Raw genomic sequence first — 22,430 nt, forward strand, 5'->3', positions numbered from 1 at the left:
TGTACTAAAAATGGTATGGGAAAATAAGAGCAAACATCACTGACTACTAGTTGTCCAAATAATGAAACAGTTACTAAATGAGAAGAAACTTTCATGACTTTGAATTGTCATCTCTCCTCACCCCAGTCCGCCAGGGGTTCATAAAGAGACGTGCTCACATGTGACCGCTAAAGCTTTGTGCTTGAAGAATTAGCAGACCTTTAAACATAATAGTTGAGAAAGACCTTGGGGTGTAGGTAATAACTGGGAGCAGGAAAAAATATCCAGCTGTCAAGGTGATTTTCCAGGCTGAAAAAGATCATGCAATCTTTGAAATGGCTTCTTCTTTCTCCAAATATATCTTCAGTGAAATCCCATTTCTTCCTCTAACTATGTGAGTATTAATTATCACTTTACCTGAAGTAACAGGATCTTAAATACTCACTTTCACCATATTTGAATGATTGATTGTGTTGGGCAAGAAGCTCAATGACCAAGGTTGTTCCATGTACAATAATGATGACCCAGTTGGGTTAGGTGAAATACAAATGTGTAGGGACTTTGGCAGAAGAGAACACAAACAGCCTTGAAATCACATCCCATAAATAGAGCTAAACATCCTTTTTATGTAAGGGTCTAACTTTAAAAATTCCAGACAACATAGCAAGGGCCTGCTTTCAGTGAGTAACTTGTACTAGAAAGTAACTGTCAAAAGCACATATCTGTCCACATATAATTTATGCCATTTCCCTTGAGAACCATGAACCCATCTTACTTGAAGGTACTGTGCTGAAGGTGGATTGTGGGAAAGTTATTGCAAACAGGACACACCACTAAATTTCCAAATAAGGAAATGACTGCAGTGTGAATAGATAGCTACATTGGTAAGTCTGATGCATGTTCAGTCTCTTCTTATCCCAAACCCTGTGGAGGGGTACTCAAAAGAGATGTGCCCACATGGGATTAGGGCAAGCAGACAGTTAAAAGTTTTGAGCAAAGCATCACCCATAGATTTACCAAAGTTTGACACATCATTTGAAGATCTGTGTGCTCACCTGAGAGTGGGAGTAGATCTTCCTATCAGATCTTGCTAACTTCCTTTAGATGATCCCTCTTCTTACTGCTGGTTAAAGAGGGAACACCATAGGGACAAGGTTGAGTTTGAAAATGTCCAAATAAGGTAATTAAAGTTTAATGAGTGGTTATGCTGAGGAAGGGCAATTTGCACAAGGATACCTTTCAACCCTTTACATCCTAACATCAGTATGCATATTCTCCATACTGTTCTTAATACATTTCGTAAGGTGCTGACAAGGAAAATTTGTTTACTGATCAAAAGCTTATTTCATTGAAGATCATTTCCTTTATTCACATGACCTTTATGTGTGATATTGTCGGAAGAAATTAGATGCTAGGTCACTCTTAAGATTTAAAGGGTTAACCATAGGTTCCAGATTCTTTCAGTCAGTTGCTTTTGTTGTTTAATTAAAGACTTACTCTCATCTAAACCTCCCTGGGATTGCAATTGAATAAAAAGGGATAATATGTAATTTTGGTAGCTGTGGTAAAGTGATGCTATCTAGATATTGGCCTATTGCAAAAGTGAAACAAATACGTGGTTAACCTTTCATGTAAGATGCAAATTTTAATATTTACAAATCAGTGTCTATTATCAAATATTTCCCAAAATGGAAAGTATAGCCAGCGAAAAATACAGCCAGTAAAAAATACGTTGGAGGTAAACTTGAAAGTTTAGGTAAACTTGATCTGCAAACAAGAATAAAGAATGAAGGTTCCCACACAATTCCATTGATGTCTACATTAGGCCTAGGGAATATAAACATAAACCATTTTCTTCTTACAAAACTTGTTTATATAGCTCTCTACTAGTCACATGACACGTGAGAAGTTGCTCCTTTTAGAATACTTTCTATAATCAAGCTATTAACAACATATTATAAAATGATTAAATTTTGAAGCAAGTGCTATATTACCACTTCCTTTAAAATTTGATCACATGTGCTGATTAATAGATTGATTGTTGTTTTCACAAGATGGTCATACATAAAATATCTACATCAATTATCAGGCTAAGCACTCTGTTGACGTCAAATGGAAATTACTGAAGGCAAAGGAAAAAAATTGAAATTCAGTAACTGTACATTCTTACTGTTAAATTTCTAACTCTCCTTTATCAAAAATCGTTCTAAGTAAGAGAATTCCCAAATGTTTGTCTTTTCCTTCAAGTCAATTTACACCTACAGATGACAGATACATTCCAGTGCAACATTTTACCCTGAGTGGTCTTCAAGTTTAGACAGACTTACAACACAAAAATAAAAGTCTTGAAAAAAAATGTGTAAAACATAATCACCATGTTACATTTTTGTCTAGTTACCCTTGTTGCTCTAAATGGGTTGCTTTGACTTCTTTATTTAATTAAGTTAATGTCTCCTAAAGAAATTGAAAAATCCTCAAAGTGTTCATTATCATAAGGGGGGAAATGTAAGAATTCTTCAAATCCAGGACAAAATGGCCTGATATTTAATTTCAAGCACCCAAAACACCATAAATTACAAGTACATGGTTCACTTTGTTCACACTCATCTTCATCTTCTAAAATATTACTCCTTTCACCGTACTGGGGAATGACCTAGAGTTCTAGGCATTCTTTGTGGTTTTCTTTACTATCTGGTACAACTCAACTGCAAAATTGTTTACTTGGACAACAGTTTCACTCATCTCTCGCATAGCATTTAATGCAGGGTACTGCAATGCTGCTGACTTCGTTGCACTCACTAAACTCTTGATGTAGTTGGACAGTTTGTTAGTCACAACCATTATTTCACTCCTAAGATCACCTTGTTTGATCCTCTTGCTCAAAGTATCACCAATGTACACAAACTTGTGGGCACTTAACACAATAAACTTACTACTGGACACAAATACCTTTGGACTCTCATTCTTGTCCACAACAGCAAAAAACCCTTTGATAGCCTCACTAAGCACAAATAATTGGGCATCTATCTCATACTTGTAGAACTCTAAAAGCTCACGATCATTCAAAGACACCATAAATCCCTTTGTGGCACCATTGTCTTTGATCAAGTTTGAAAAAGGATGCTGATGCACTGGGCTAGGGGCAACATTGGTAAAATCAAAGAATAATTTTCTTTTATCTTGAAGTGGAAGAGTTGATGAGTGGCTATTACTAGCACCTCTCAAACTCTGGGGTAAGTCAGAATCAGAGATATGCACTAGGCTCTGCTTGAGTAAACTCTGAGCTAAGTTGTTTTTTTCCAATGAACCTTGTTCTTCCTTCATATCATTGTGATCTTGTAGCTGTGTTGGATCTGAATTACACTTTCGACGAGGTGTAACTGGTTCTGTTTCAGATGTCTTGCGCTCTCTCAGGTTAATGTCTCCCTTATTGTGATTGTGATCAGAGTACAAAGGAATCTTATAACTTTTTCTTGATGTATTTTTTCTGTCTAGTTTTGGTTTGGGAGGTGGCCCCATTGCTTCCACAGTTGTTGCTTCAAGAGGAAATTTATCTAAACTTTTCTGCCTAAGATGCTGGCACTTTTCATTGCTGTCTTTTCTCTGTGGGGGTGCTGGTGGGGATCTTGTGTCTTCTCCTGAACTGGAATCTCTACCTCTGCCTGTACATGAATGCAAGCGCATTGGAAGCTTTGGTGCTGAGCTTTCTTCTTCACTGCTATTACTGTTCCTTTTAGGGATGTCCATACCACAAACACGCCGAACTGTTGTAGGACTCCACTTTGCTCCATTAGCTGCAGGCTTGAAATTTGCATCAACAGTGTTTTTTAATGCACTTGTGATTAGTGTTCGCCTCTCCATTTCTGATTGATCTGAATCTGTCTCAGAGATTTTGTTTTGCTTTACTCTATGCATGTGGGAGTCATTACCAGGTTTCCTTTGATCTGATGGGGAAGCTTCTCCTTGACTTTTCTTGCTTGGTTTGCTGTAAAGTACAGTTGAAGCAGTACGAATAACAGCAGCCAAGTTTTGTGAATTCTCAGGAACAGAGCGGATGTGCACCATAATCAGATCAAGGTCATCATGTGTTTTGTCACTCTTTTCCAAAGCAACACTCCAACCATTTTCATCAAGTCTTTGCAATGCCAGTTTGACTGAGTAATATGTTTCCAACAATGGCTCAACTGCTCTGCTCAGCTTACCACTGAGCTCCTGATGGTTTGGAAGATTTCTTGCATTGACCAGTGAACTGAGGGCAAATTCTGTTAACAATCTCAAAGCCACTTTTGCCTTCCCAGCAATATCTCTGATGTCTGCTAGATGAGGCTTTAGAACTTCTGGGTTCCGCCATGTAACTGTGACAAAGCTTAACAATTTGTTAACTGCACCATTAACTGCTTGTTCAAGTTTTGTCAAACGCTGCAATGCATCTGGTATATTCAGCTTTAGTCCCTTGACAGCATTCATATTTATACGCTGTAGGATACTCACTTGTGTTCTTTTTGTGGTAGGGAGTCCACTACCTTGCTCCAGTGGAATTGGCTAAAACAGAAAACAGATGAAAGGATATGATTAAAAAATGTGTTACAGGTAGCAATATTTCCAAGCATACTATGGGTCTTACTTGAATAAAAACTAAATTTCATTAGTCTGGATATGAAATAGCAGGAGGGTGATGATGAGTGCCTTTCTTTTGTTATTGCAATTGATACAGCTGAAAGTGATCATGACACAGATCTTTTTCTTGATTGTACTCTATGAAGACTGATAATAAATAGCCCCACTGTTGGTAATATTTATAAAAGTTATGAAAAATATGACCTCCACAACATTTTTGCAATCACGTTTAATTTAAATAGCAAGTCAGGAACTTTAATTTCAGGTGGGCCTTTTTGTTTCAAGCTCCCCCCTACCTTAAATACTGTACTGCATATAGCATTAGCTCTAACTGATATTTGCCTAATTACTTACTTGAACAGGGACATCATATATACTGACATCTTTTACTCTGCCATCTCCGTAAATCTCTTGATAATCAACATAGTCATCATCTGAACTTATCTTTGCACTGTCTGAGCTAGATGTTGATTGACGCTTGCTGTCACCACTGACACCAGACAACAGATGAGATACACGGCTGGTTAACTCTGCACTGCTTCTGTTTTCTTGGGGAACAGAATGCATACTTCCTCTAGGAGAAGTACTTGCCCCATTCACTAGTCTGTCAGGTGCCTTTTCGTGATCAGTTGCTGAAGGAACATCATATATTTCTGCATATATACCAGGTTCTTCAGGAGCATGTGAGGGAAGTTCAATCTTAAAATTTTCTCTTGAAATGCCTAGATCAAGGACATTGCTGTTTTCTGAATTGTTATCAAGTTGTGTTAATTTATCTACATCAATCTCTTCTCTGTTCAGTGCGTGCTGAGGAACATCATAAACATCTTGGGGAAAGTCATCTTCAACAAGTGCTGAGGGTACATCATACACATCATCACTTAATCTTTCAATTCCTGATGGCTTGTTGGTAGTTTCATTGTTAAATGAACTATTACCAGGAAGATCATTAAACTGATGTTCTAATTGCTGAATCTGTTCAGATGTGGGATGTCCATGTGCATCCAGTTTGTTAGCATTTGGTACATCATAATCAGGACTTGTTATTCCCCGTGGTACAGCATAATCCTCTAGAGGCTCACAAGACTTTGGTATATCATAATCTATCTCTTCAAATGTAAAATGTTCAGCAGGCTTTTGTGAATCAGATGAATTTTGTTCTTCTAATCGTCGTTTGATTTCCTGTAGACGGTTTCCAGGAGCAATTCCCTGTTTTCCATGTAATGAACAGAGCCACCAGCCAACCAAGCCGTCCACATCTTGTTCCAGCACAGTAATGATGTCACCTTTTCTGAAGCTTAATTCATCAGGTGCATCAGCAAGGTTGTCAAAAAGAGCTTTGGCCAGTATTGCCTATGAGAAATGATAACTGCCATCAGTAAAGCACATAAAGTCTTTCCCAAAATGTCTCTACATGTTACAACTGAGAAATAGATTTCAAAACACCCATCCCATGTTATATTTAACAATGACTGATTTTTTTTTCTTCAGTCTCTTTTAAATCAGCACAATTTTCAGAAGTGGAAGCATGCTTTTTATGCTCACATGAAAAAGTGAAAAATGAGAACCAAGAATGTGTCATGTTAACAAATCTTTCAGCCAAATAAAAGATATATTTTCTTTTGATTTACTTACAAAATGAGAGTGCAACCTTCTGTTATCGAGAATAGTAAATTTTTTGTCTTCACTGGAAGCAGAACTTTTAGACAATGAATTAGTTTAAAATATTGTAATGACAGCAGCACACTGAAATGGCTTCTTCACTGCTCGCAGATGTTTTTTCAGAAAAAAGTTTTTTTGGATAGACTACATCATTCATGTGAAGAAAAGGGTTCCCAGTGTTAACCAAATTAAGCCCTAAATCTAATCTACATGATACTACAGATATAAATTGAGGTGTTACATATACTAAATATATAATGAACATTTAGGTTTGCCAAAGTATACTTAAGAAAATACTTTAGCCAAGCCTAAAAGCGGAGCTGACATCTTTTTTTTCCTGCATGTCTCAAGGGCACAACACCTTGCCCCAGCCAGGACTAGAACCCAAGTCATCTGACTCGGAGCCCAGTGCACTGACCACTGGACTACTGGACAAAGCCATGGCGTTAGTGTGCCCGCGGTACAGTTGACCATGCATGTTAAAAGTAGCACCTTGTATGGTCGTACAGTTGTACAGTTGTACATCCAAATTTATTCGGCTTGATGGGTTACTATTTTGTACAATTATGAGGCTATGCTCTGCAAGCTCTGCTATAATTTAAGCATTTTTTCCTTAGAGGAGGTGTCTCAATTGCTCACTGAAGCATTGAAGAGGGCAACACTATGATGGGAAAAGTTACCAAAGGCAAAGGAAAAACCTGCAGCAAAAATGGAAAAACCAGAAAATGTGCTGAGAAGCAAGACAACAAATTGACAGACACCTTTCAAAATTACACTTTAAGGTGATTGTTAATGTTTTTGTATGAAGACTGGTATTTGCATAAATAAAAGGAAACCTCATTCAATTTTTTAAATCAATTTTTTAAATAATTTTTTCAAAACTGTACCAGTGAGCAGCACTCTGCAAACAGTAGTGGTACAAATTTATTATTCCTGATGCATTTCATCTAATTATTGTAGACTTCTTCAAGGAGTTTTACAAGTTAAAACTAAATGCCTGTATTTATAAGCTGTAGTTAGCAGCTCTATGGGGGGCAATGACCATAAAGGCTTGGCCAGACATGCAAACAAGAACAGACAAAGTAGTGAAAAATTTGAAAATTTTTTGAACACAGTGAGAAAAATATTTAGTTTTCTTTACACTTTCTGCTCATTTTCTCTGTACCATTGCTTTCATTCAACAATAAAGTAATTACAGTCTTTACTCTACTGGCTGGGAGTTCTTTCAGTTTCCAGCACTCTGATTGGTTAATTGTACTTTTTGGTGGGTTTCATGAGAATCAACAACTTGATCACAAAATAAGAATACATTTATCATTCTCTCTGACAAACTTCACTCATATTTATGCCAAAAAAGGCTATAAACCACACTTTCTATCAGTTTACCAGCAGATAAACCACTTGGGAGAGTGCTAAAAAAGTTCATAAACCACAAGGCTATGCCTCATAGTTTACCAACTTTTCTCGTGTTCTCCCAACATCCTGCATGGTTTATTAGCCAGCAAACCGATAGAAAGAGTGGTTTATTGCTTTAGTAATAATTCGTTATGACATGTAAATGATTGTGTGTCAGGGATGGTAATGTAAATATGTGGGGTTACTTAAATTCTTTGACTCGCAGAACTGATTGTGATAATAGTACAATGACAAAAACACAAGAAATTCTTCAAACGCACTGTATTGTGCTGATATAATAACTAATGCTCAGAACTTGTGTTCTGTAGCTAAGGGACATTCAGGTAAAGCCGAATCCAAATGATTAACCACGTGGGTGTAAACATTTGTGTCAAAAGTTCAAGGTTTTCGATGGATAACGCTTAAAAATAATTTCAACAAGTTTAAATACGGTAAAGATAATGTTTTGATTCGTTTACCGTTTTTAAAAAATTACTGTCTTCTGATACATTTAAGATTCACAAGTTAAACATTCCTTGACAAGTTAATCAGTGAGTCTATATCGCAATATCGATACTGTGAGAAAGCTTTTCAACAATACTATCAAGTTTGATGGCTAATCTACGAACAACACTTGATGTTTCACTTCTAAAACATGTTTCTTACCTTTTCCTGGGTTTCAATTGATAAAAATTTGATTGCAACACATACATCTGTACAGAAAATACAAACAATCACTCCGAGATTGTTGCTATTTTACATTAGATCAGGTATCAAGCGTGCATATTTCAGTACCTACTTCACGTTGTCTCGAACATCAAACATTAAAATTGCTTTCGTATGTTTGCTCCAAACTCCAGGAGGTAGGTTCTAAAAACATTACAAATTGGGAATGCTTACCGGAGCGGTCATGTCAAACTAAAATTTGTCCCAGACAACTCCTTCAACAGCAATTGCCTTCCAGCGTTGTTAAACCTGAAAAAGATAGAAGACAAGAATAATAACCTGGCGAGCGACATGAAAGATTTCTCAACTTAATGATTTATTTTAACATTGTCGCCTAGTATACTGACTGCTAAGAACAGACTTCTAGGTCATTATTACAAACAGTCATTACTACAAACATGCTTTCTGTTTTCGCAGTCAGTTCACGGACCCTTCTTCACGCACCTTCTGGGTCGCTCTCTAGTGCATTAAAAGGCCAATCGCTAGGCATTCAACGTTCTGACTTCAAAGATCGCCTTTGTTTCGGAATAGTTAAAGCAATAAAATATTGAAAATTCCTCTTCTCGTAATCGTTGACACAAAGCCACATTCCATCGCTAAATACTACAATAGTGACGTACCAACATGGCCGCGCCTCATTAAAATTTGTCGCATATTTGTCTCATACCATTCAGAAATCCAGAACATTACACATTGATTGGCCAATAGGAAAACTTCAAATTGCAGAAGGTTATATCTATTTTTGATGTGTAAACGCCAAAATGTCATGTTATTTTGTTTAGAAGACGTATAAGTTACGAAAGTAAAATTATATCGTTTCTGAAGATGTACATTCCACATTGTTTACTTACCCAATCGCACGCTGCGTTTTTGTCTCCACATTTAAGTTCTTAAATTGGATCTTTAAATTTCATATATGTTGGGTGAAATCGTTCTATGCAAGATTCGTTAACCAAGGACCTCGTTCCACGGAACGCCTTTTGTCCAGAGTTTAAATGGACAAATTTTGGTCTAAACTTTCACATCTTGACGAAAACGCATCGGAACAAAACATCCACGATGTTTTGATGAACGCGTCATTGTTTTAAAAAACGCTTTTCACGAATCAAAACTTGTGTTTATTTAACTTACGTTGCTCTAAGTTGCCCCCGTTAAAATGAAGCGATTTTGCAATTTTAGAAGTGTATATATTTATCAGCCTTGTGATCAATGATAACAGTGTATTCTCAAGCACTAATATGAACTATTATGAAATCGTCGCTAATTAATCTCATAATAAGACATTAGTGGAGGACGTTAGGGCCATGTCGATTGTCCACCGTTAATTTTCGTAGAAATAGTTAATTTCGATTTTAAACAATAATCAAATTTTATTGATAATTATTTTTGATTAATAGAAAATAGCGATCCCGTCCCCAGGGCTCCCTCTCTTACTCATCCCTTCGGACAGAAGTGATGGGCTCCTGCTTCGGAGAATTTCCGTTTCAAAAATACGAATTAACAGGACAGGGGAAAAGCGGGGAAAATCTAAGAAAAGATACGGTAAAGGCCATAATTAATCATGGACTGATTAGATCTACCACAGAGACACTCTTGATCTATCGCGTTACTGTATAACGCGAAGAGCAGAATTAGACAGTCAGAAAATTAGTTTCTCAATATGACTGCTTAACGGAAATAGAAATAAATAGAAAGGAAATTTTGCAATGTAGAATGAAATATCCGGTTACTGTATATCCTTATTCCTTTTTTCGTGTCCCTAGCCCCATCTTCCGCGCCACAACAAAAGAAGAAAGAACAATTACCATCGTTAATTAACAAATAGACTTGACTGTGCTCTGTTCTGTTGTAAAGCACGCATGAAGCAATAGATCATAGGTAAGAACCAATCAGAATGCGTGCATAACTGAGCTTATTATATACTCAACAAAATATCGCGTTTCTGATTGGTCAATGATGAATGCATAAATAGGTTATAGAGTGCAATAGAGGTTAAAGAGTGCAATACGGAGAAGTTGCCATGGAAACACCGATGGAGTAATTTTGTCGAGAATATAATAAATAAAAAATCGTATGAACCTGCTCGTGCATTTCGTGATTTATGGTCACTCGTGATGTTTTGAAAGTTCTCAAATTGCACTCGCCTAAGGCTCGTGCAATTTTGAGAACTTTCAAAACATCACTCGTGCCCATAAGTCACGAAATGCACTCGCGTTCATACGAGGATAGATAGATAGTTAGTTTATTATCAAGAACCTTGCAGCCACAGGCTGAATTACGTTTGATTTACAATAAAATATATACTACAAAAAATACATGGCTAAGAAGAACTAATTAAAAAGACAAAAATATATAATCAAGAGGAAAACAATATTACATCATTGCTTTATGGACATAGTGATGGATAAAACTATTTCGAGTACGAATGGTGTGGAGGCGCCGTGTAGTAAAAGAGTGCTGACTCCTTAAATTGACTTCGCACTCATTCTTGGGAGGTAGTAAGCTATAGAGCTTGTGCGAGGGATTAGACAGGATGGAATTAAAAAGCTTATCACATAAGAACTCGCGGCGGTTGTGTAAGGGAACTAGACCAGTCAAAAGAAGCGCCTCATTGTACGAACAATCTGGATAGATAATACGTAAAGCTCGCCTTTGACATCTCTCAAGATCTACTGAAAGGTATTGCGGGAGGCTATGATGATAAACAGGGCATGCATATTCAGTGACAGGCCTAATACAAGTCAAATAGAAGAGCAAAAGTTCCTCCGACTTGACTTGTGCACGCTTAAGCTGACGCAAAAAATACAGGCGCTTGTTTACTTTCTTTACAACTTCGGATACGTGATTATTCCACGTAAGATCGCAAGATATCTGCAAACCTAAGATCTTTGCTTGCTCTACACACTCTAAGTCCTGATCATTAACCTTAATTGGATCAAAGTTCTTTCTAGAGTGACTGAATGTTATGCGCAGTTCCTTGCACTTGATTTCATTTAATTGGAACTTGTCAGCAGAAGCTTGCGTCGCGAGTTCGTCAACCGCTTGTTGGACTTTGCTGACCTCAGACTTCATGACTGTTTCAGAAATAGTGGAGTCATCGACATATTTCCACATGTCTGTACCCGGGATGATGAGGTCGTTTATCATAATAGTAAATAACCAGGGGCGATAACCGATTTCCTATACTTATTATATGAACTCTCATAGAGCACGCTCTTTCAAACAATGACAGCGCGCGTTATATCTGAACTTTATTATAATTCTTGTTACCAACACGCGGAAGATCCCGATGATCTAACATCTGTCAACTTCAGTTTCCTTTGTTTCACGTTTTTGCGGACTTTTGTTAAGTTACACTATCGTCGTAAATATGGCTTCCGGTAGTGGAAAAAAACCTATGCCGCTTCATAATAAAGAGAGTAATTATTTAGCAAGAGGACGGGAACAAGTGCTCAATTACAAGTGAACAATTTACGCAAATCCCAGGCGTTTTGATCGCAACGGGAATCCAGCAAAAATGACGTCGTGAACTTGTTGGCGAGAACTTAATTTAGCCAGACGACGGGAACGTCATTTCAGAAACACGCCTGAGGTTTGCGTAAATTGTTCCCTTGTAAACGAGACGATGCTGTTTGGAATGATTTCAAAACCCATTTCCAGGATAACTGGGTATATTTGTGAAAATTTACCGCTACATTCTTGCTTGATTCCCGAAAGAAAATCGAAACGACATGTACTAAAACACGGACGATAGACGGTAAACGACAGACGATAGACGATAGACGATTAACGATAGACGACGACGGTAGACGGAAGACAGTAGACGGTTGACGGTGGACGGTAGACGATGGATAATTTTGCCCTAACTTTGGCATTGGCACTTAACAGGTCATTCCTTTTTTAACTGCAATAACTTCCAACTGTACAACAATAGGCACTGTTGAAATTATTGGCATTTCTCCTCCCTCGTGGTTCATGTATTAACTTGATTATTTGACTACTGATCACCGTCAGGAAGCGGTAACTGAAGAATGTCAGCGCAGAGTGCCATAGATCGAAAATGGAAGGTGACGTTCAATCATTTAGAGAATAGATTACGTGAAGGGTTCTATGTTTCTATTGCAATCCTGAAATCAGGAGGTGTTTTCAAAAGCGCAACCACTCAAATAAAAGTTGTCCATGTTTATCTCTTTATGTCATGGCTAATTAAACGAGAAATCAAAAAAGAACTTAGCTTGCATCTCGTCGATGTTTAAAGCGACATATTAACGCCTGCAACCATTATGTTTAATACGAACCACGCAAACTTTTAAATACGCTATTGTTTTGGATACCTGCGATAGTACCCATCATAAGTTCCAGTAATCTGAGCGAGTCTCCCATATTATGTGCTGAGATTGGACTTTTCACCTTTATTCTTGAGCGGAAATGCTCGATTGTACTCCAAGTCAGAAAAACTTCCTGAATTTCCTCCCCTCCAAAAACTGGTATTCAAAACCTGTCCACAGTATTGTTTGTTACGATTTGTACTATAGTCGGGATGCGATTACTGCTCCCCGACAACAACAAAAACTACTGTTGGCCGAGGTCGATGGAAAGAAGACATCACGAGATCTTGTGACTTATCTTTACTCAATTTCAATTCATTCCAAAGCATCCGTGTGTCTATGTACCGGTCGCAGTTAACTAATTTGGTTCTACTTTGATTCGTATTGCCAACAAATAACGTCTTGAACGTAATGTATAGTTGCGCATCATCAGCAGTAGAGTGATGACACATCCGATGCCGTTAAGCGATTAAAAATAGCCTTGATGCAATCATTTTGATGATAAAAACTAACATTACGCTGTTCTGAGGATCGTCTTTGCTTGTTATGTAAAGATGTTTACGTTCACTACTGATTTTTTTTGTTTTGTTTTTTTTTAAAAAGGAATAAAAATGGAATCACCAAGGAAATTTTACTTGATTTCATTTTTGAAAAAATACAACGTCAGGGTTTTTTCTCCAGATATTGAACAATATTGCGTGGCTACCCCCACTGCTCTTTCTTGACTTTGATAAGATCTAGCTGGCTTGCTCAGTCACTGGCCAGACAAAATTGGATTTCTATTTGCAGGTACTGTCCTTAATTAAGAAAGCTTCCACTGGATATCAATGTCACTCAGTTTGTATTATTAATTTGCAATACAAAGACAATTATTCAAGTAGCACAAGTGCAGCACTGCAATGACGTATTTCCAACACAGCTGCAGATACGATTTTCTGTTCAGTCGTTCCTTAGTCACTGCTGCTGCTGCTGCTACTACTGCTTCCAGAAATATTCGATCCTGGAAATAAAAAAATGGGATGATTGAGTAAGGGCTCCCTTGTTTGAAGATAATGAGGAGTAACAATAGCCTCTCAAGGTACTACCAAAATCTGATCGTTGTATCGGATATCTTTTCCATTCATTTTATTACGGTAATTTTTTACAACAGCCACCTTGAGGACAGATCGAAGAAGCCGTGGCAAAGAGGGGGTCGTGATAGAAGGTAACTTCTTATTTCGAAAGTTAGAACAGTTATTTCCAAAATATAGCTATTTCAGCTCTTAAGTAGGCAAAACAGCAAAATGTGCTAATGAAAGACAAACCAGAGATTTGCTGCACACAATTGCTAACTAAACCGTACGGGAAACGCACAGTGAATAAACCACTTTGTGAAAAGTTTGCTTTGATATTGAAGACAATAAGAGAAGAGGTTATCCAGGCAGTTGTGACACGCTTTGTGGACCTACAGCCATTGTAAGGAGTTGGTACTCGGTGGAGTTCTCTCAAAGCTCTCTTAAAAAAGGAAACGAGCTATTCATTTCTTTTGAAGATAAGATACAGCAAATAAGTATGTTACCTGCTGTAATGACAACTCTTTCTCGCGCTCTTCTAGTCTTCTGCACTCTGTAATGAAGACCATAATTAAGGGCAAAGAAATGACCATCCTTCTTTGGGTCAGTGCACACCCAGTAATGACCTTCCCAGGAAGTGGTGCGCCAGCATCGACCCTTGGCGAGATGCTTCTTAGTCTCACGGCGGCCTTGAGGATTGATCCATTCCAACTGGACTGAACACTTAACACGGTTCACAAATTTCACCTCAACAGGGACGGTCACGTGAGCCTCTGACTTCAAACTGTTGAATGAACTTCCTGAGAAAGAAAAATAATCGTTACACTTTCTTGTTTTAAACAATGTTATTGATATTTATTCTGTAAACGTACAGTAGCAACAATATAAAGTGAGTTCCTTCTAGACCTTCCGACAATTTTAATGAGGCGCATACATTTTCCTCAGGAATGTTCCTTGAAATGTCTTTAAATTAAATGTAAATTGATTTGATGAAAGGCACAATAACGAAAACATTTGAGTTATTTGTTCTCGGTCAATTTACGATAATCTTCGCTTACAGTAAGAATTCTCACGGAGGACAAAATTGATAACGAGCAAGCACCTCTAGTATTCATCAATGAGTCTGTAAGTACTGTATGGTTCAAACGCTCGTAAAAGTGTTCTTCCTGTTAAGATAATAAATTCTCGTGTTGCTATGTTCCTAATACCTACAAGTGTTCGCATAACTTTAACATCGCGTTACAACAGACGCAAAACAACTTAAAACATCGCAAAGCTTTCATTTGACCTAAATTAAGTTTTAACTGAAGTTACATGATATGGGCCAAACAGTATTCCAGTTTTACCAATAATATTAACTGACCATAAGTGCACTTGACAACTAAAGTGCCTTCACTCGTAACCCTTCTTTACATGTTGAAGCCGGTTACTTTGTACTTTTGGTAACTGCATTCCGGTCAAGACTTATAACAAAGTGTGAATTCCTCCGTATTACTTTGTTTTTGGTATCACTACACCTCTTAAATTCTCCAGTCGGATGTGATGTTACTGCTCAGACAAACTCTGTGTCTGTTAAGTGTAATGCTATTTAACAATTATTCGCCTTCGGCTCAGTGATGCTCACTGAGCTTAGGGCGAATAATTGTTTTAGTATAATTTCTCAGGCTCAGTAAACATAATTTGTTTAATAATCTCCTCGACTTTGTCTCGGGAATTATTCAACAATAATATTCAGTGAGCCTGAGGCGTATAATTGTTTAGGTATAATTGCTCAAGTGGTTTCGAATTCTCTTGCAAATTCTGTAAATAAATAGATAAATTGAAGAAAGAAAGAAAGCATTGTGCATATTGTTACAATTGTGGTGATTACTCGTTTCAAGATAAGCAAAGAGTTTTAGCATATTTATTCAGTTAAACCAGCAAAAGCTTTTTATCTTTCTCTTAAAAAGTGTTCCGCCAACCGCATAATCATTTTTTGTACTCCTTGCAATTGAATTTTCTTCCATCGCGTTTGTCACTTCCTCAGAAACATTGACAAAGTGTGAGGTAGTCACTTTAAAATTTAGCGCCCCAACCATAATCACCTCGTGCGAGGTGATTAAGAAACCTTAAATCTTATATCATCTGTTGATAACTATCCATCCTTGTATTCCATATGATCAGGGTTGTTTCTGTAATCATTATAATAAATGTGGAAATTACTAGAAATAGTTTACACTTGTGTCACACACGGGAGTGCCATACCTGATGGTTTCTTTATTTCAACTTCCACATGCTTATCACCATGTTTGTGAGGGAAAACATAAAATACTGGAGAACCATTAATTGGCAGAGGTTCACGACTTAGTTTCCTACTGAAGGCCATGAAAACATGCGTCTCATAGGTGTCTACTGTCTTGCTTTGGCCTTCCTTTATATTTCCTTTTCTTTTCCTCCTTCCTCTTTTGTTGATCCAAAACAGTTTCACTTTCTTGCCTGCCTTGTTAGTGAACTTAACGGAGAGTGGATGCTTATCTTCTTTGGAGTACAGAGCTGCAGAAGTTGAAAAATTCAAACCTGATGCCAAAGATACTATATGCTTAACTAAAAAGCTACCTACAGGCTTCCTACACCAGTTCTTGCACTCTAAAATATTCACATTTATCATAACCACTACAAATTCTTCAAATATTATTGGTGCATTTGCAGCTTAATTTTTCACTATTCATTCTGTACAGTTGTCATTGGACATCAACTGTAATTGGACACCTGTAATCGGACAGTTGAAGCAGCTGATCATACCAATCCACTCAGCTAATCCACCAATCACAGAAAGGATCACAATAACCATAGTAACAACCACTTATCCAAAGAAAAAACTGAGGAATTTTCAAAATGGAGGAGTTTTCAACCAATGGCATTGTCTCCACAGGAGATATTTGTTCTAGGTGCATTTGTTTTTTTCAGAAATTGAAATGGTCATGATTTATAGGTAATAGGACTACTTGTTGTCTAATTCTGTCTGTAAACAAACAAGCAATTAACAAATTGGACTCCCTCCTCCGATTTTGTCAATCACTTGTATGATTACAGACTGAATTGGACTCCACTTGGTCCTATTACCATTATTAATTCAAGCTTTATCTTGTCTAACTTGAGTGTAAGTAGGCTTGGTCATTGCCAAAGCTGTCTTGTATGAATTACTTAATTAAAATTTAGAGTAAATTGTCAGCAACAGAGTGTCTGTTTGTTTAGTGACAAAACCAAATAATCACAATTTTTTTACTTCCATGGAGAAGATTTTTCTCAAAAAGGGTGCCTGAAAGTGAACAATTCCAAACTTTCCATTACACAGGAAAATTAAATGAGCCTCTGGAAACAAGCATCCTTTTGTTTGTAATTATAATTAGATGAAACTGTTATAAAACAGTCTCATTTGATCAGGTGTTGGGTTAAGATAAGAAAAAATGCCCAACATGATACCAGCAAGGAATAGGAATATAGATAATAATTTTGCTGTGATTATTGCTTTAAAGGGATTTTCCTCTGAAGAAAATATATTTCTCTCAACTGTCAGTTTAGCATCTCCTTGAAGTTAAACCCTGTCCTTGTTTGCTTCAATGATTATTTTTCCTCTGAGTAAATTTTTTGTATCTATCACAATTTTAAAGAATGGTCCTTTAGTAACAATGCCTTTAAGGTGACAAATTAACAAAGTGCTGAACTGCTTTGCCATTTGACATGTATAGTCTATATGTGTACTGTGCAGTCACAACAAGAACTCTATTAGTAAGAGTGTCTTGACACATCTCTTCCTTTAACCTCCTCTTCAATCTTTAAAAACATACCAAATCCTGAAGGGTCACTGTCATCACTTTCCACATCCTGTGCAAAAAAAAAGGAAATTGAATTCAATCAATAATACTGATACTTCGTGTGTATAGATGGGTACCTACATCTACCATTAATAGGTCATTCTTTTAAAGGTAACAGTTCACTACAGATAGAAATAAGAAAGATGGTAAGTTTTTGAGCTTGGTAAAGAAATAGAGAAAGATGTTTTTTTTCATCTTGTCATGAGTGTGGGACAAAGAAAAAATTCTGAGTCCTCACGAGCAATTAAACCTCAGATTTAGTGCTCCAATGCTCTAACCCTTAGAGCATTGGAGCGTGGAATCCGAAGGTCTGAGGTTAGATTCCTCTCTGTGGCTCAGTGGTTAGTGCATTGGAGCGTGGAATCCAAAGGACTGAGGTTTGATTCCTCATGGAGACTCATAATTTTTTCTTTGTTCCACACTTGTGACAAGACAAAAAAAAAAAGTGAATTCAGGACCCATTAACTTGAAATGAATCTAGTTTACTACAGCTTCCACAATTCCTTTAATTTTCCTTTTTTCTTGCTGCCTTATTGTAGTAATTCTACTGAGGTTTAAGTGAAAGTAAGCCCTAATTTGAACAAGGGAGCAACTGACTGAAGGATCATGAAAGCTGTTGTCATAAGATGTCATAGTGCAAATGGCACGAAAGTGGCTCCCAGGTTGGTCAATAAGAACGGGTTAAAATGATCTCTTTAACACTCAAGTCTCTCAGTCAGCACAAAATCTCTAAACACAACCTAACATAAGGAGTTATGTCCATTCAATTTGTCTTCAAATTGATTCAGAACATTTCAAGCAAAAACCACATCACATCATATTATGTCTTCTAATTAACAGCAAAAATCATAATTTTGATCTAGAGTGTTAAAATAATATAAAAAAAATATACTTTGTTAAAAAGTTAATGGGTCTTGTGGGCCAGAAATAAAGAAAGTTGAAACAAAATGAAGGGGTGGCTTCATATTTAAATATGTCATTAAAATAATAGGGCATTGATTCACTGTTCTCACTCATTCATTGCAAAAACAAGACACAGAAAAATATGCACTCTTCCCAGCCACATTTCAAGGTTAAAATGGTCCAAATTTCCATTTTGAATTCTATCTTTCCAAAGTTTGTGTGATGTTTATGAAAGATGGTGACATTAAATGAAAGGGAAATACAATTTGAAACAAAGATAAAATTGAATCATTGTACCTCAATTGCAAATGTATTGTAACAATACCTCAACCAATAACACAGGAACACTTACCACATGTTTGTTACCAGGGTGTGGTCCTGGTGGGAATGCACCAAGGTGTGGTCCAGGTGGATGTGGTCCACCATATGCTGGAAATGTCCCTGAGTGTGGTCCTCCTTGTGGAGGGAAAGGTCCATGAGGTGGTGCTGTGTGTGGCCCACCAGGGGGAAAATAACCTGCAGGTAAAGGAACTCCCTGAGGAGGGGGATAAGCTCCTGCAGCTGGTCCAGGATAAAACCCTGCAGCAGGAGTACATGGTGGCTGAAGAGCAATTAAAAAAACATTTAAGGTCAAGAAGGGATTGGAGAGTGATCTCCACTCTACTTTAACCACAAAACATGATTGATCTTGACTGGCAGTTAACTTTGTTTGTATCTTAAATGAATTCAGAGATTTTTTAATATACAGGAGAAATTTATAAAAGATTTATCAACACTTCATAACTCAAAACCAACTAAATGGCCCCAAGTTTTTTCACAGACAGATGATGCTATCCACCAGATAAATCACTATCTGGTTTGTTTAGTTAACGATTTAACAAAACTGGATGGAAATTCAACCAGTAGAAAATGTTGCCTACCTTCCAACAACTTATGTTAGCTTGGAAAAGGAATTTGTCCATTTCATAAATAAAAAGCATGTGACAAAATAATTGTTGCCCCTGTGAAAACCTACCATTGTTAAAGTGTTTAACCAAAAATCTCAAAATGTACAAATTTTGTAACTTCATATCACTCATGAGCTCACTCAATTGCTGTTGCTCTTGAATTTTGTATAAACACAAAGATAATTAACACTCCTTTTAACATAACACATCTAAATTTTCAAGTGAGGGGCACAAAGGTTAGACACTTGGGTTTTGCTCTGAAAGGAAGGTTCTAGGGACCTTCTTTGATCAGCAATAAAAATAAGTTACAGTGTTTGATTACCTTGTAACAGGTAAATATTGCTAGTTCTGACTGTGAATATATGAAAATCATATATTTGAAGTGCAGATTAAGAAATGAATATCAAAGTGCTCTTCCCAGTATTAAACACTAAAAATTCAGGCCTGTACTGGAATTGAACCTATAACCTCTGTGATACTGGTGCATGCTCTAACAACTGAGATAACAAGCCAACTGGGAGCTAGTAATTATGTTGATTCATAATAAACCCAAGAAGTGATGATTAAATGACTGTGAATATACAAGAAATGAATATGAAAGCCCTCTTTCCAGTAATGAACTGAACTTAAGCAGTAATGAAAATAAGACCTGAAAAACTCTACCACACATGGCTAGTTCTGTCAGTAACAGTCAATTTTTTTTTTACTCATTTAAGTAAACAACTATTGTACAAAGCTTGACATTACTGGGTATGCAGCCTGTGCAGGTGTGGGCGGCATGTAGTATCCTCCAGTTGGGTTATAGGCTGGTGGTGCAAATCCCTGCATTCAACAAAAAGACAATCAACTCATTATCTGTATAATTATAATACTACCACTCACTAACCAATTTAGCAGTCTGTTGTGCAAGTTTCCACCCTTAGATTTATGGCCCAATAAATAACAAGTGAGGCATGCAGGCCATAAATCAAAGAAAGAAAAAATGATAACAAGTAATTTTAACGGGAAACCAAGATGACAAGCTTTGCAAGATGTTCATAACTTTTCTATTTTGTGTTTGAATTGTTCAGGTAACAATTTCTGGTCAAGAGGAGGAGCTTCAAAGGAATGTTTCATAATATACACAAAACAAATTTAGCGATAAATACTCAGTAGTAGGCATGCTCTGACACACAATTTTAAGATAATGAAATATTTTGATTTTATTTTCACTCTTACCGCAAGTACAATTTCCAGAACAAAGAGAGTTTAGCAAACAAAAACACCTCAAAATGCCAACAGGCTGAGCAAATGAATTGACAAATCACAGCATACAGTATAACTGAGAGAAAAAAATCCACCAAGAATCTGACTGTGCCTTTTTAGAAGCCTCATGGTTTATTATTGCTACAAATTAATGACTGGGAAAGAAATTTAATTTCCAAAGGTAATGATAGTCCTATTTAAACAGCTGAGTTATCTCCAGAACTGAGAATTTCTACCTTTGGTATAGGAAGGGGAAAATTCAGGTTTTGGGTTTTGAGGTTTGCATTGTTTTCATGTATGTTATAAAAATATCGCTAAAATCCAATTATAGGCTGCAATGTCTAGGATTAAATTTTGTGCACAGTTAATCAATTGTGTCCACCTTTGCTCATAATACTGCACTCACCTGTGGGTACCCTTGTCCGGGGGAAGGAGGTAGGTGTTGTCCGGCAGGTGGATAATACATATGAGGGGGAGGGTGAGGGTGAGGGGGATCACCACTCATGCTGTTTTAGGCTAAATAAAATATATTTAAGTAGATTAGCCTCGACATTGTCAAAATATAACAAGGTGTGTGTGAAAAACTATGGGGCTTTGTCGCTAACCCATGTGCATAATCGTGTCATCAAACAGCTGGTATTTCTTGCGCAATTTCCTGATCTAATTTATTTAACACCCTAGGAGTTTCGATGCCTTATTTATCAACGTATAGCCCCTATTGGAAGCTTAGATAAGTAATAATCAAATATGCACTGTAACGAGAGCTAGGTTATACGAGAGCTAGGTTATACGATATATGTCAGTGCATTTAAGAACGAAGTCCAGACTGAATGGATCAATAAAAGTTTCCATCAATGACCAACTGGGATCTGTATGAAGCTTATTCTGAGTAAAATTTCCGCACAGTCCCATAGTGTTGTGAAACAAATCTTTTTTCGGAGCAACTTCAGAATACCCCGCAACTTATTTACATGTCATTGAATAAGAATAGCGTCTGAAGTTTAGCCCTTTTTTCATAACGGCAATGTATTGTTTTGTCGTTGTTTTCTTTGTCCAAGAACTGAATGCACAATGTAGTAAGGGACTGTGCGGAAATTTTACCGCATTCTGAGTATTTAACATGGACTTACCTTCGACGAAGGAACGAGCAAATAACAAGCAAGTAGAAATAACATCGACAACTGTCGACGATAAATTTTAGAAAAATTGTTGAGCTTGCAGATAGGAGTAGTATGCGTGTCATGTAAGCGCATTTATCTATCATCCTGTGCAACCGCGAAGAACTGGGCAGGAGTTCAAGAGCCAAGGCGAGGCCATCATCAGTTTTCTTACGACCATCTGATTCTTTGAATTTCCCCCCTTAAAAATTAACTCTTGGTGTTTTAGAGAACTCTTTCTTTGTGGAATACATGATTCGATTTTTGGGACTTTCAGTGTGTTGGGGGGAGACTCGGATATGGCAACCAATTGACCAATTTGAAATGGGGAAGCTTCAGACTTCCACTTTGACCAGATTTCATATTGAGGATTGTAAAACCAAAATCAAAGTTATTCACCAATCCAAACCGAAACCAAAGTCAACCACCAATCAGAACAAAGGAAAATACCTTGGAGAGCCAATGAGAACTCAATGGAAAAAAACCTCCAACTAATCAAAGTGTAAGGAAATATAGTTGGATAAGTTATGATGGGTATTAGTTGTGCATCCGATTGATTGAGACA

General features: G+C 37.1%; 2 protein-coding genes across 3 annotated transcripts; both read right to left on the bottom strand.

The window, feature by feature from the left end:
* Nucleotides 1-1,604: 1,604 nt before the first annotated feature.
* LOC113675769 (enhancer of filamentation 1) lies at nucleotides 1,605-9,019 on the bottom strand. Of its 2 annotated transcripts, none has more exons than XM_027192374.2 (4): nucleotides 8,824-9,019; nucleotides 8,554-8,628; nucleotides 4,951-5,949; nucleotides 1,605-4,521 (listed from the first exon to the last, which is right to left on the bottom strand). In XM_027192374.2, the coding sequence occupies exons 2-4, from the start codon at nucleotides 8,563-8,565 to the stop codon at nucleotides 2,641-2,643; spliced, it is 2,892 nt and encodes a 963-aa protein (XP_027048175.2). In that variant the 5' UTR covers nucleotides 8,566-8,628; nucleotides 8,824-9,019; the 3' UTR covers nucleotides 1,605-2,640. The 2 variants fall into 2 exon arrangements, with proteins under 2 accessions (XP_027048175.2, XP_089054953.1); XM_089198827.1 differs by having other exon boundaries at nucleotides 8,778-8,974.
* Nucleotides 9,020-12,992: 3,973 nt separating this feature from the next.
* LOC113675766 (uncharacterized) lies at nucleotides 12,993-21,979 on the bottom strand. The gene is made up of 8 exons (XM_027192371.2): nucleotides 21,839-21,979; nucleotides 21,115-21,224; nucleotides 20,211-20,285; nucleotides 18,869-19,117; nucleotides 17,587-17,623; nucleotides 16,004-16,291; nucleotides 14,266-14,559; nucleotides 12,993-13,707 (listed from the first exon to the last, which is right to left on the bottom strand). Exons 2-8 carry the CDS (start codon nucleotides 21,211-21,213, stop codon nucleotides 13,658-13,660), a joined length of 1,092 nt encoding a protein of 363 aa, XP_027048172.2. The 5' UTR covers nucleotides 21,214-21,224; nucleotides 21,839-21,979; the 3' UTR covers nucleotides 12,993-13,657.
* Between the last annotated feature and the right edge of the window lie 451 nt (nucleotides 21,980-22,430).

This window comes from Pocillopora damicornis, chromosome 3, assembly GCF_964200805.1.
Source record: "Pocillopora damicornis chromosome 3, jaPocDami1.2, whole genome shotgun sequence".
Taxonomy (NCBI): Eukaryota; Metazoa; Cnidaria; class Anthozoa; order Scleractinia; family Pocilloporidae; genus Pocillopora; species Pocillopora damicornis.